Source organism: Lytechinus pictus, chromosome 6 (genome assembly GCF_037042905.1).
Source record: "Lytechinus pictus isolate F3 Inbred chromosome 6, Lp3.0, whole genome shotgun sequence".
Taxonomy (NCBI): domain Eukaryota; kingdom Metazoa; phylum Echinodermata; class Echinoidea; order Temnopleuroida; family Toxopneustidae; genus Lytechinus; species Lytechinus pictus.
In genome coordinates this window covers 3,650,796-3,665,562 of record NC_087250.1, presented here as the reverse complement: position 1 = coordinate 3,665,562, position 14,767 = coordinate 3,650,796, and the positions used below count along the sequence as shown (strand labels likewise).

Below are 14,767 nucleotides of genomic sequence, written 5' to 3'. Positions count from 1 at the left end.
TGTGGTATGGACCGATATAGATACCATTCTGGTGTTAAATTAACACCGGCGTATTTGCATTGTGCGTCCCGACCATGTCGACCGTTTGCGTTTAATTTTCTTAATCTTATCATGCTTATTGACTTAGGTGTATACGCAGTTGAAAGATGTTCTAGCATTTCTCCAGGTGTGTGTCCTTATGGAATTTCTGAGGTTGGATTCGTTCCAAAATACCTGATAAGGGATCATGACGTCAGAACACCACCGGAAGCACGTGATAAAATTATGTTCTACTGTGCAAAACCAGGTGCGAAATAGTGTACCTTTTATTCATTTTATGATTAAGATAGAATAATCTGTATGGTCTTCCGACCCTGACATTTTGGAAAAAAATCAAAGAAAAAAAAATGGGTCCGATAGGTTTCTTCTTTACATGCCCCCAACATGCAAGGCACAATTACCGGTGACTTAATCAAATACAGAAAATTTGTCACAAACTTGTGTATTTTCCTTACCTTTGCATTTTTTCTGCGACCCGATATTGGAATGAAACGTAATAGAATTTGATGCTAATATTGAGACGTGGAATATCTTAATGTGCAATGTTCTAAATCATCATACAAATACCTATATTCAAATCTGTGACTATGCTATAATCCTTATTAGAATAAAAGCGACTTTTAATATCTAGTTGTAATGACGTCATTGCAATCGTACAATTGGCTAAGAGTTTAACTAATTTGGCCTTTCCTAAAAAAAATAAAGGCTTGTAATCATACGAAATTGATATTATAATAATAATGATAATAATAATATAGGATTTGCATAGTGCATGTATCCACCTTGCTAGGTGCTCAAGGTGCTCCTACCATAGAGCTATGCTCCTACATTACCCCGGCTAAGCTAGTCTACCGATTCCGGTGCGCACAGCTTTTTGAGGAATTACTTCCTGCCGGAAGTAATCGGGTAAAATGCCCTGTCGTCGCGCTGATTTGCCGTCTAATCTTGTAGTTGTCTCAAAACAGTTTGTCATGTGACTCTCACAAGAGGTTTGGTCAATTTATTATTTTTATGGTATTTTTATGCAATAATAATAAGAATCAACATAGTACATACACCTCTTGAATGATTATAATAATGGTGATAATAATGATAATGATAAAATATTTGTCAGTTTCCAGGGAGTACGTATCCTTATCCCTACTTTCCCTTTGTTGTGGTTGCTTCAATTACTACGTAACTTGCATTTTCCCCTTCCATTAGTGACCATTGTTAAACGTCTTATATTGTATGATGAGTTTCTATTCTTAAGGTTGCCTCTTATTCTCTTTTCAGTTTCCACCTCTTGCTTTCCCTTTTCTTTTGACTTATCTCTATTTGCTTCCCTTTTCTATATCTTTTCCTCTCCTTTTCCCTCTTTCATCCTAAATCTTTCATTCCCCTTTTCTTCATTATTGACATCTTGTAGTAATTATGTTATGGCTTTTGGCATTTATCTTATGATACATTCTTTTTCATCTGTATGAATCTGTATTGTATTCAATATTTATTTAGGGCCTATAATGTTTACTTTACATTTTGTTATGATTCTATTTGCATATGTAAGCAGTCGCACATTTCAGTCCTTGACTGCTTATAATTGTATTTTGATAGTTTTATTGCAATAAAATCCAATATATATATTTGTATATATATGTATATATATATATGTGTAAAGTTATACATGTACAACAGCTTTGGCAACTCTTTTTATTTAAATATTGTAAAGAAATGGATGAAGAGAACAATGGTAGGCGTAGCTTAAATCAAGGTTCCCCAGAGCTATCTACCCTTTAGAAAAATTGGTGATGCCGAAAAAATGTCTCTGCCGGGAATCGAACCCGGGCCCCCAGCTTTGATTCCCGGCAGAGACATTTTTTCGGCATCACCAATTTTTCTAAAGGGTAGATAGCTCTGGGGAACCTTGATTTAAGCTACGCCTACCATTGTTCTCTTCATCCATTTCGTTACAATATGTATATATATATATATATATATATATGTATAATTCAAAGTAAAATAGCTCTGACCTCAACTGATAGTATCTTATCGAATCTGCGTTGAACAAAATTACTAGTCTCGAATTATGTTGTGAAAATGGCTTATTTTTTTAGCATGGAATCGCCCTTTGTCTGTTTGTGTATAGCTTGCTACTCCTCCCCTTGTTTGAATGGAGGATCGTGCACGGAAGAACTCGATGGGTTCACCTGCTCTTGTCAAGGAGGATATGTGGGAGAACGCTGTCAGCGCAGCGGTAAGTATAAAGGAGAAAATGTATAAACAAATGGTATCGTGAAGTTGGAATGAAATACAACCATTTCATGCATTTGAAGAAGAACGAGGTAATCGTGAATTTGGTATACATTGCATGCATTTTAAATAGTTTTTAACTAGATGCATATTTTTTTTTCTTATAGCTAGCTTCTCTTTCCTAGCCCCGGGCAACTGAAAAATTTTGGAGTTCACAATTTGCCATTTTCACAACACCATTTGGCCTACAATACTAAAAAAAAATGGCACGATTAATGTATTAAACTGAAGGTGCCATAAATGCAATACAGCTTCTATAAAAAAGATTTTCCACTAATTAGCTAATTACGAATCTTGTCTGATCGAGTAGCCAAGCTTCATTTTTACAATATTGTCAACGACTGAGTCTCGTCATTGACGTCAGCATACGGAGGGCAAGGGTGCAATTTGAAAAACAGGGGAAGCATCATCATCCTCACATGCGCCCCCCCCCCCCACACACACACACACACTCGGAAGTGTGTTTATCCTCTCAATTTCTCCGCTCTTTGCAAAAAAAAGCAATCGAATTATTAAGGTACCATGAAATATGCACAAAATTGCATTATTTCAAGCCAAAAAAGAAGCTCAACACCGCAGAGTGAGGACACCCATACGCCGCTCCCCCCTCCCACCCTCCCCCACACACCCGAACTTAACCGGACTCGGTCACTTTGTTCCCGTCGTTAAAGGTCAAGTCCACCCCAGGCAACAAGCAAAACGCAGAAAATTTTATCAAATTCGGATGCAAAATAAGAAAGTTATGACATTTTAAAGTTTTGCTTATTTTTCACAAAACAGTGATATGCACAACCAAAGTTAGACAGTCGATGATGTCCTCACTCACTATTTCTTTTGTTTTTTATTGTTTGAATTATACAATATTTCATTTCTTATACATTTGACAATAAGGACCAACTTGACTGAATCATATAATATTAAACAATGCTCATCCCACATGTTCAGGGAGGAATTAATCGTTGTTTCACTTGGCAATGAGGAGAAAAATAGAATATTCCATATTTCATATAATAAAATACAAAAGAAATAGTGAGTGGATGACGTCATCAGTCTCATCATTTGCATACTCGCTGCGGTTTTAAATTTCGCACCAACATGTCAACCCCCCCCCCCCCAGAGCGTTTCCTTAGCAACGAAACCCACTTGTGGGTGAACAAAATAAAATTAATGTGAACTAGTTCTAGGATTGTAATGAGAACGTTGTTTACGTTTTTGTTTTGGAAGAAGCTGTCGGACGTGTCCATGCACGGCTGTAAAGATGTTTGGTCTCCAGCGATTCTCTGCAAATGATATTAACGACCGTTTTAATGGGAAATTAAAAGTAGAAAGTTCGATGCGATGTAGGCCCACAAATATTGTTCGCTTTCTTCATTCAAGTGAGATAATACATATAATCACATAATATGGTAGCGAATAGGACAAAATTAAGCATTATTTTCTTGTTTATCATAACGCACAGAACAGTGAACTACACTTTTCCGAAGACAGATGACATTTGAGGCCCGTTTCATAAAACTTGTTGTGATAACTGTAAATTCTGTAAAAAATCATTTTGAGATCGTCCCCACAATTGGAATTTATCTTTAACATAAAATTCCGGCGTTGTTCTTAACAAACACTCCAAATATAGTTCAGAACTGTGATCTAAACAAAAACAAAATAATAAGTTATTACAGATGCTGGAGTAGTGGCTTACACACGTCCTTCTTCACAGTTCCAGGGAAGTTACCATGTGCGTATCAATGGAGTAGCAGCAGGTCTTCAAGCTCATCAGGGGGGGGGGCAATAAAGGTCTTCAAGCTCGTCAGGGGGGGCAAAAAGGGTATATGTATATGTCTTTTGTATGGGTTGTTGCTCGTCAGGGGGGGGCAGAGTGCCCCCCCCCCCCGTAGGTACGCCAGTGAGTAGCAGAAACAGTACCCTGTTGCATTCAAGTTACCATTATGGTAACTTTGCCATGATTCTGATTGGCTGTTGACCGTGGTAGTTACCAATAGATGGCAAAGTTACCATAATACTTTTATGGAACGGGGCCCAGGGACATTACCGCCACCGACCCTCCAACAGTCTCTTTCTTTCCGCCAAAAAAAATAGAAGTGGGATGAGCATCCGCTTTTGACCGTAAATTTTACTGCTCAGCATAAAGTGCTAAGCCGATCACTCTCCAGTTGTTTAATGCTAACGCCGAGCACTAACAATATGCATGCACATTGAATCATGATAAGCCTGATAAGGATTTAATTGAAAACGTCTCTTTGTCATCCTATGTTAAAGTCTGCCCCGATGGATGGCGGTACGGAGGAACAAAGTGTTTTCTGATCGAGGACGACCTTCTGAACTGCAACTGGTATTCCTCTCTGAAGTACTGCCATGATCTCGGTGGGGTAACCCTGGCGAACGGCGACGTTGTTGAAGCTTCTCTTCTCGTCGTTGAGAGCTTTGAAGAGTATGAACATCTCAAGCATTACATAGGACCTACAGGCAAGATCTGGTTGGACTGTGACGCATATGGAACCTGGTGTGTTTGCTTCCCTGAGCCGGAAAGGACTACTGAATTCGAATGTAAGTAGCAACATGACAAGCATTGCTTTGGGGGAGGGGAGCAGTGGCGTCACCAAGGGGGGGGGTGGGAATTGACCATCAGTAAAGATTCCCCCCCCCCCCCTCTCCAGAAATTTTGAAAACTGAAAAAATGTATTGTAAATGCTGTAATAAGCATCCTACTCAAGCTGCAAAGTTATATATTAGTCACTAACGTAAATCTGTTATAGGACTATATATAAAATTCAATTATTGGTTCGCGCTTCGCGATCGCAGTGGCTGTTGATGGAGAAAGATAAGTTTTCGGTTCAATAGGATAACATGAGGTTATAAAAAATCCAGTGTTCAAGTCAATATGCACACATTATTTTTCTCACGATTCGAATTTTCATTATTTGTTTTAGCGAGATATGCATCTTATAAAAATGCTCAAAATAAACAAATTCACCTAGTGCTAGACGCTATATAGCATCAATCGCTGATAGATACCTATCCTGTTTATGGTTACAAAAAGTGCTTCAAACGTTCAGTTAACTCAGGATAAGATTTTGTACTCATCCTTTGCGCTCGCATTATTTATTTGGTGAGATATCTTCACGGGTCACTGCAAACAATACTTCACAGGTCCCTTTTTAAGTCAGTAGGACCAATGTTAAGATAGTTCGCGCTTTGCGTTCGATTTTTTGAAACAGGCAAAAGATTTGGTGTCCGTCTTTGCCATGTTTGCCCCCCAGAATGTTTTTTTGCGCCTCATTTGCGCCCTTAGTTTAAAAATCCTGACATCGGCACTGAAGGGGACCAGAGAAGGCGTGCCTTACTTGTCTTTCCAATTTCGTACAACAGCTAGGTAGCCAATGAGAAAGGGTCAATAACGACGTAAGTTCGCCCGCACCCCCCCCCCCCGCCCCCGGCCCTCCCCCAAAGAAAAAAAAAACATCACGATGGACCAAACATCTCATGCCGGCTATAATACTCGTAGATATTGAACACCAAAAAACTCAACGCCGGAGGAAAACGACTGGCGTGGGACAAAATGTACACCACATTTTGTTCCATGCAACCGAATCAAAATGGAACTATACACAACCGGTGAGGTGGCTCAGTTGGTAGAGCATGCGTCTCACAACGGTGACCGGGAGGGAGGGTCGGGAGTTCAAACCCTGCGGCCGCGCGTCAGACCAAAAGACGTTTAGAAGATGCTGCTTTCCATATATACTACCCTGTTTGGCTTTCAACGATTAAAGGGATAGAGCCTCGTTGATCTGGCCGGCGCTGCACAGCGTCTGCCGGCGGGCCCACGATCAATTAGGCAAAGCAAATTTTCCGAGTAGTTCATTTATTTCTTGTCTACTTCAAACAATAGAACATAAATGGATATTTATATTCGGAGAAGTTAAATCCGATTAGATAGATTATAAACAATTATAAATAATGAATTACTCACGTTGTTTTAGGATCGGTTTAAAATCATAGTTTGACGTTAGGCCTATGATATATTTGTTTTCTCAAAACACTTTCCCGGTCTTTTGATCGTGTTATCAGTCTCTGCCTGCAGACGTTGTGAAGCGAACCACATTAAAGGTCAAGTCCACCCCAGAAAAAAGTTGATTTGAATAAATAGAGAAAAATCAAACATGAATAACGCTGAAAACTTCATCAAAATCGGATGTAAAATAAGAAAGTTATGACATTTTAAAGTTCCGCTTATTTTTCACAAAACTGTTCTATGCTCAACTCAGTGATATGCAAATGAGAGAGTCGATGATGTCACTCACTCACTATTTCTTTTGTTTTCTATTGTTTGAATTATACAATATTTCAATTTTTATGAATTTGAAAATTAGGACCCTCTTGCTTGAACCACAAAATGTTAAAATAATGGAATTCCATGTGTTCAGGGAGGAATGAAACTTTGTTTCACATGACAGTGACGAGAAAATCAAAATATTTCATATTTCATATAATAAAATACAAAAGAAATAGTGAGTGGGTGATGTCATCGGTTCCCTCATTTGCATACCGAACAGGTTGAGCATATAACTGTTTTGTGAAATTAAGCAAACCTTTAAAATGTCATAACTTTCTTATTTTACATCCAATTTTGATGAAATTTTCAGTGTTATGCTTGTTTTATTTTTCTCTTTCTATTCAAATCAGCTTTTTGTTGGGGTGGACTTGTCCTTTAAGTAATATCATTATTAAAAAATGTACAACAGTTGATATATGAAGAGTTTAGTTTCAAAAGAGGTTAGGTCGATCCGCTTTTGGACCATTCCGAGAAAAATCAAGTATTTTATTCTCACTGATTGCAATATTTTTATGCGAAACTAAATTTTCATTATACCCTACCATGTGAACATAAAATTTGGTATTAAAGAACTCTACCTGTCTTCATATTTTTTTAATATTCTTTTCCAAAAATATTATTTTCCAAAAATATTCTTTGTGGACCTAACCCCTTTTGAAAAAAAAAGCTATTTTTCTTTGCCATTTTTGTTCACTTTTTTAATGGGAATTTCAACTTTGCTTTGGTATCATCTTATAGAGCCACTAAAAATTGATACATTTAGACAAACAAAAAACAATTTTGATGAAAAATGGACCCAACCCCTTTTGCAACTGAGCTCTTCATACATTGTTTTTTTTAATTTATTTATCCAGGGTAGCCTCTGCAATTATAAAACTGCTCTAGTGGGGGTCCTGTATACCAAACATATGTATATACCTCTCCAATCTGAATGCCCAGCACCAAGAAAATTAAAGGTTCCAATTTAAAACTTATAGGTGTGAACATGTGGAATTAGCATTGTTTAATACTATATGGTTCAGTCAAGTTGGTCCTCATTGTCAAATCTCAACAAAGGAAATATTGTATAATCAAAACAATAAAAGAAACAGTGAGTGATGGACATCATCGACTGACTCTAGATCTGCAGTCACTGATCGAGCTGTGCTTTTTTCGCCGTTTTGTAAAAAATAAGCTAAACTCTACAATGCCATAACTTTCTTATTTTACATCTGATTTTGATAAAATTGTCAGCGTCATGCAAGTTGGATTTTCCTCTATTTATTCAAATCAACATTTTTCTAGGGTGGAGTTGACCGTTAAATGTCTGTGTTTAAAGGCCATCAGAAGATTTGCACGCTCGATCGCTTCTCTCTCGTTTGCAGCTCCTTCGAACTTTCAATATTTCTGACTCATACCGCCACCGGTGGAATGTCCTGTTTTTTTTTTCTTTCGACAGATTGGTGTGCCGAGTCAGAATTCTACTTCAATTCCTCCTCATCCAACACTAATGACGACTGTGTGTACGCAAGGATGTACGATGGCTCGTGGTTGGTGAGGCCATGTACGACGCCATGTTTGGCTTCCCACATTTCTACCGTGTGCCAAGTCCGCATAGCCTAGCTAGCCAACATATCATTTATTGCACTGAGGGAATTAGTTCGAAGTTCAAAATTTATTAGAGGCGTTTACATGCATGTTCCCGGACAAGGGTGGAATCAGTGGTTCGTGACAAACAGTGTAACAATCATCGTAGAACATTTTATGATACAAAAACAAAAGAAAAAAAGAAGGAAAACAAAATACATTATAGCTACATATTTGAAATATGAAAAGCAAAAAATTTCCGAATCCTGAATATTAAACAGCTCTTTAGGACATTTAGATTTCCTAGTATTACCATGTACGTTTCCACAATCATATCAAGTATTGGGTCTTTATCTGGCAAAAAGGTCTAAGTGTAAAGTTTGTTGACTTTTTTTTCATATTAAAGGAGAATGAAACTCGTGGAGCAAGTTAGCTTTAGTGAAAGCAGAAAAATCCAAGAATAAGATCAACAAAAGTTTGAGAAAAATAGGACTAGCAATAGAAGAGTTATGAGCATTTGAATGTCGAGATCACTAATGCTATGGAGATCCTCCCATTGGCAATGCGACCAAGATCTATGATGTCACAGATGAACAACTATCCCCTTTTGGACACTGAAAATATACCCCAAAACATCTCTTTTTGCTCATTCTAATCATATGACACTTCATCAATGATATAATGTTGTGAAACCTCTGTACTTGTCCTCTCATAAAGAGAACACCGCATCTTGTGATATACTCTATAAAAGTGAGAATATAAGTGAGATAAGTACTAAAGCAATGAGGGAGTTGTACGTGTGTGACATCACAGATCTTGGTCGCATTGCCAATGGGAGGATATACATGGCATTAGTGATCTCAATATTCAAATGCTCATAACTTTATTATTATTCATTCAATCTTCCTCAAACTTTCAACAATATGTTTATTTGATTTTTCTCTTTGATATGGATTCAGCTGGTTTCAAGGGTTTCATTCTCCTTTAATGGTCTTAGGTCAAAATTTTCATCCAGCTGACTCCCAGTGGCATCAAGGCCCTGTGAAGCGGGGGGGGGGGGCTGGGGGTGCTGAATCACCCCCAAGATTTTCTCTTGCGGATGCTGCGTGTGTTATTTTCCATTGGCAGCACCCACAGGAATTTCGGAAGGTGTGGCAAAATGGAGAAATGTAACAAAATTGACCTGCATTTTTTAACATAAACCCTCCCTATTTTCTTTTTTATGCTTGTCAAATTGCCATCAGCACCCACAGTCAAAAAATCGTTACTAGGACCCTGCTAATTATCATGGCTTGTAAGATTCCTAAGTATCATGTCATATAAATTTATTAAATATCATGTCTCGGGTAATAGTAATAGCAGGGCCCGCTGGTAGAACAGTTTTCGAAACTGAAGTGGCTACCCTGGGTAAATATACCTATATTATTATTATGTCATTTAATCCGGGCATGTAAGTTTCCATGGCCTGTGAGTTTCCTAAGTATCATGTCATGTAAGTTTCTTAAGTATAATTTCATGTTACTTTCTCAAATATCATGTCATGTAAGTTTCTGAAGTATCATGTCATGTAAGTTTCTAACGTATCATGTCATGCCAGTTTCTTAAGTATAATGTCATGTAAGTTTCTTAAGTATATCATGTCATGTAAGTTTCTTAAGTATCATGTCATGTAAGTTTCTTAAGTACAATGTCATGTATGTTTCTTAAGTATCATGTCATGTAAGTTTCTGAAGTATCATGTCATGTAAGTTTCTTAAGTATCATGTCATGCAACTTTCTTAAGTATCATGTCATGTAAGTTTATTAAGTATCATGTCATGTAAGTTTCTTAAGTATCATGTCATGCCAGTTTCTTAAGTATCATGTCATGTAAGTTTCTTAAGTATCATGTCATGCAACTTTCTTAAGTATCATGTCATGTAGTTTCTTAAGTATCATGTCATGCAACTTTCTTAAGTATCATGTCATGCCAGTTTTTTAAGTATCATGTCATGTAAGTTTCTTAAGTATCATGTCATGCAACTTTCTTAAGTAGAGTCCATTCAAGGTCAATAATTATGACTGATATTAACCGGAAATGCTCTGTCTTTTCCTTGTTGATTAACATGTCATGATCATTACCTCTGCCATTTTTACATCTGCCATTATTACCTCTGCCATTTATAACTCTGCCATTTTTACCTTTGCCATTTTTACCTCTGCCATTTTACCTCTGCTATTTTACCTCTGCCATTTTTACTTCTGCCATTTTTTCCTTTACCATTTTTACCTCTGCCATATGATTTTTACCTTTGCCATTTTTACTTCTGCCGTTTTTACCTCTACCATTTTTTCCTTTGCCACTTTTACCTCTGCCATATGATTTTTACCTTTGCCATTTTTACCTCTGCCGTTTTTACCTCTGCAATGTATGACAGATTGGAAAATGTGCAGTAACAAACCTTCTTTTGATAAAATACAGATTATGATATAGTGGGTAGCAGTTGTTATTATGGGGTACACTGTAAACAAAATATTGGGTAAAATTTTAACCAGCACGAGGGTAATTATGTGTCTAACCAATTTTGAGCAGTATTTTTCCAATGTGGGGGGGGCATATTGTCTAGTAAAGGTTAAAAACTCAGCAGCAATTACTTTAGAATGGCCAAAATTTTCATCACACTGGATAAATAAAAAAAGCCTAAAGGAAATGCCCAATGTTGGTGGGACACATAATTACCCTCATGGAGCATTTTTACCCACTATTTTTTTAGAGTGTAATAAAAACATTTTTAAATAAGAATAAGTGTTTGTTTTTTAAACATTAGGTATGCTCAGACATTCCTGTTATTGGAGATATTGCGAACAATAATAACTTAAAGAAATAGAAAATCATTTATTTGACTCGAAATTAATCTGGAGTTGTATACCTGAAAAATGGAAATACATATCGGTTAAAGAAAAACATTGCTCAAATTATTCAAATGTTAGCTATTTCCAATTGAAGGACCATGGTCCTTGTTTACATTATAAAACAAGTAAACATTTATCTGAATTTTCTTAAAGGTTATACAATAATTTATTGGATAAAAAGTTTGTACCCTAAATATTGGTCACTTTATTTCAAAGAAATTTGATTTGGATCAGTATCTGGAAATAAAAAGTTGATTTTATTGTAAGATGTTGTTTAGCTGTATTCAAATTTATATTTTTGTGTAAACTTTTGATGTCAAATGAATATCTGTTTCGGTTTAAATTAGCAGAATTTTAAGTGCAAAGCTATTAATAATTATTATTACTTATTTCATGGTTGTCCTTATTATACTCTTTTGGGTAAAATTTTGTAAATGTTGTGTTAAAATTAATCTGAATATAAAAAATGTTCATATAAATTATAAAGACATTTAGTCCAGTCAATCTAGCCAGAATAGGGGGGGGGGGTAACCCACCACTAATTGCAACACAAGATATTCCACTGAAATGCTTTCCAGGAAGGTCCCCTAAACAACATACTAAAAGTCCCAAGAAATCCAAGCAGTGGAAATTTATGAAATTTGCATATTATGCAAATTAGCCATGAAAAATTAGAAAAAGAAGGGAAATAATCCAAAGATTACAAATTAAATATCCAAAATAATTTGATTTGAATGGAAATTCATGATAAATAACTGAATTCAATGTTTTCAATCAAAAGTGCAAAAATTTCTACCTCATTTGCATATTATGCAAAAAAGCATCCTTATATGGAAAAAATGTCAAGATATTGTGATTTTTCTCATATAGACTGCTTGAAAACATTTCATTAATGTTGACATTAATATGCTACTATATCACTAAGCATGAGAATTCATCCCAATGCCTGAAAATTAATTTGCATATTATGCAAATTAGCCATTTTAAATAATAGAAAATGAGGAAATTAATCCAAAGATTACAAATTAAATGTCCACAGCAAGTACTTTTGAACATGATGAATAAATAAGTTCAATGTCTTTATTTAAAAAAGCTAGCAAATCTGCCTCATTTGCATATTATGCAAATAAGTATCCTTATATGGAAAATGTCAAGAAATTTAGATTTTTATCACATTGACTGCAGTGAAAACATTTAAGTTTTTCAAATCAATATGCTGCTATCACTATATAATCATTCAAATCTATCCTAATATGATTTATATTCAAGGAAAAATACTGGAAATATGTTTTTCGCTTCCTAAGCGTTAGTCTGACAAGATGATGGGATTGGCAAGAACAAAGCACAGTATTTGAATTGGTGTGTAGTTTGTTAGAGTTGACAACCCTTTCTTATATGGATGGGAACGACTTAGACTTTCTTGAAATTTCACCGCATAAACATGATAAAGGGAGGCCAGGAAAAGCAAACTTATGGCAGGTAAGATCTGATGAGTAGTCTCATTATGAAGTGCAGCAGAGATTCCGTCTGGCCTAGTAGCTTCATGCAGGTTATTTTCTTTAACAATTTCTTCAGTAGTCTGGCTACACCTGCTTGACTAAACAATATGTTATCTGGCCATATCTGGGTCAGGACTGGGTCCCAGGACTTCAGCGTCATCATCATCATGATCAGTGGTGAATACTAAGACTAAAAATCTTTGCCTTCCTTTAATAATGATATTCCAATGTAGTCATAGCTATTGATATTAAGGGCTCCCAACATGCTAATTGTTACAGCCTGGATCATTGTCAATCCGGTCAACAAATTATGTATTATAGGCTTGTCTACAAACCCTCTTATGGTCCTCTTTAATGCATTGTAGCAATTATGAGCTTTACCTTACTGATGCTTTTGGAGCTCTAAAATGTGCAAGCCTTCCTAGCCTTTCTCTAAAACTCTTGACATCTTCCGACACAACTTATGTCCATTCTCTCATTGAGGCAACTTGTGTCGGAAGAAGACATGGTTAACGGTGTGTTCTTGTTAAGGTCCTCTTGATTGGCATTCAGTCTCCTATGCTCGACTTGTCGGATTTCAGTACAGAGAGTTGTATGATTGTCCAAAGTACATCTGCATTAAAGTCAGCATTCCTCCAGAAGAACATCCTTAGTCGTACCATAAAATGTTTATTCCTCTGGATAACCTCACAGTATACCCATGAGTAGCACGTTGTGGCAAATAAATCTTGGAAGTGGTACACACTGTCTAATCAATGTTGGATGGTATTTGATGGTGATGTTAAGGGTGTTCCATTATGTTGTGTCCTCTTGTTGGAAAGGCAATAATCTGGCTTAGTTCTCCATCTGGTTTGTTCATCGTCTCACTGAGGAATTTCTGTTTACCATAAATATCAGGAAATTAATATTATTATTTGCATACGACTTACTTAGAAACTATAGCTTTAATATTTGGAGATGGTTGCCATAGGAGATTTATCAAAGAGGAGAGAACAGAAAATGGATGTTTCATCATGAAGCAGCAACTGGATTCAGCAAGAACGTCTAATTACGATTCCTGTATCTGAGAAAGATGCCTATAATGCACTTTAAGCCTTCATCATGAATTTATGAATGGCTTTCATGTCGCTGGTATAGGCAAATACCCATTGTTACTCTTATTAAGCATGCCCAGAGATCTTGTGATCCAAGCAAGTACTCATATTCACCACCAAGACAAGTGATGATGATGATGGGTTCTTGTAAAGCGTCGGTATCCGCCTCAGCTGGGCGCTCATGGCGCTTGCTCAAAAATAGGAAATATCTCACAAATTTCAATGGCTTCAAACAGTGCTTAGGATCATCATTCAGTTCAAGTACTGTCCTAGTAATGCTACAATTGAGTTATTCTTGTCTTGGGATAATGTTGGAGTGGGGAACAGAAAGGTCTTTAGGTAAGACTCAAAAGTTGATTGGGTCTCTGCTCTCCTGATAAATTGGGGAAGGCTATTCCAAAGCTTTGGTCCAGAGATGTAGAAGGCTCTGTCATCCCAGGTTGTGTGGCTGAGAGATTCCCTCGGCAATGCTTGAGCTGCTGATCTGAGAATGTGTGTTGGTCTATGCTGAGATAAGAGCTCTGAGATGTAGGGTGGAGATTTATCGTTAAGCGCTTTAAATACAAGGACCCCAAGTTTATAAGCTAATTGGTGTGCTACAAGGACCAAATATTCGAAGCTAATGGGCTTTTATTTGTACGGGTGTGACATTTTGTGCTGATCACTTGGCAATCCAGGAGTTGCTAGCGTGGACTATACTCGCAAGAAACGCAAAGTCTCTATACAAAGTCAAGAAGAGAGCAAGACTTGGATGGAAATAATGAAACATTCAAGCAGTGGAATCCATGTAGAATCGACTCATCATTGTACAATATGAGTGGGGTAACTGCTCGTGACAAAACTCAATATCAACCAAGCAAGAAGTGTAGGGAAGGTCATCATGGTTAATACACATAATCTACATGGAATTTTAGAGGAAAGTATCACTTATGTGTTTCCTTTAATATTTATAACATGTCGGATGCTTATTTGCATAATATGTAAATTACACTTCAGATATTAAGCTGATTATTAATGTATTTGCCATTCTTAGTGATCAA

The 14,767-nt window shown here is 36.6% G+C and overlaps 1 protein-coding gene across 1 annotated transcript; it reads left to right on the top strand.

Moving 5' to 3' along the window:
- The first annotated feature begins 2,133 nt into the window (after positions 1-2,133).
- Positions 2,134-8,603, top strand: LOC129263560 (brevican core protein-like). The gene is made up of 3 exons (XM_064100628.1): positions 2,134-2,272; positions 4,603-4,890; positions 8,115-8,603. Exons 1-3 carry the CDS (start codon positions 2,134-2,136, stop codon positions 8,276-8,278), a joined length of 591 nt encoding a protein of 196 aa, XP_063956698.1. The 3' UTR covers positions 8,279-8,603.
- The last annotated feature ends 6,164 nt before the right edge of the window (positions 8,604-14,767 follow it).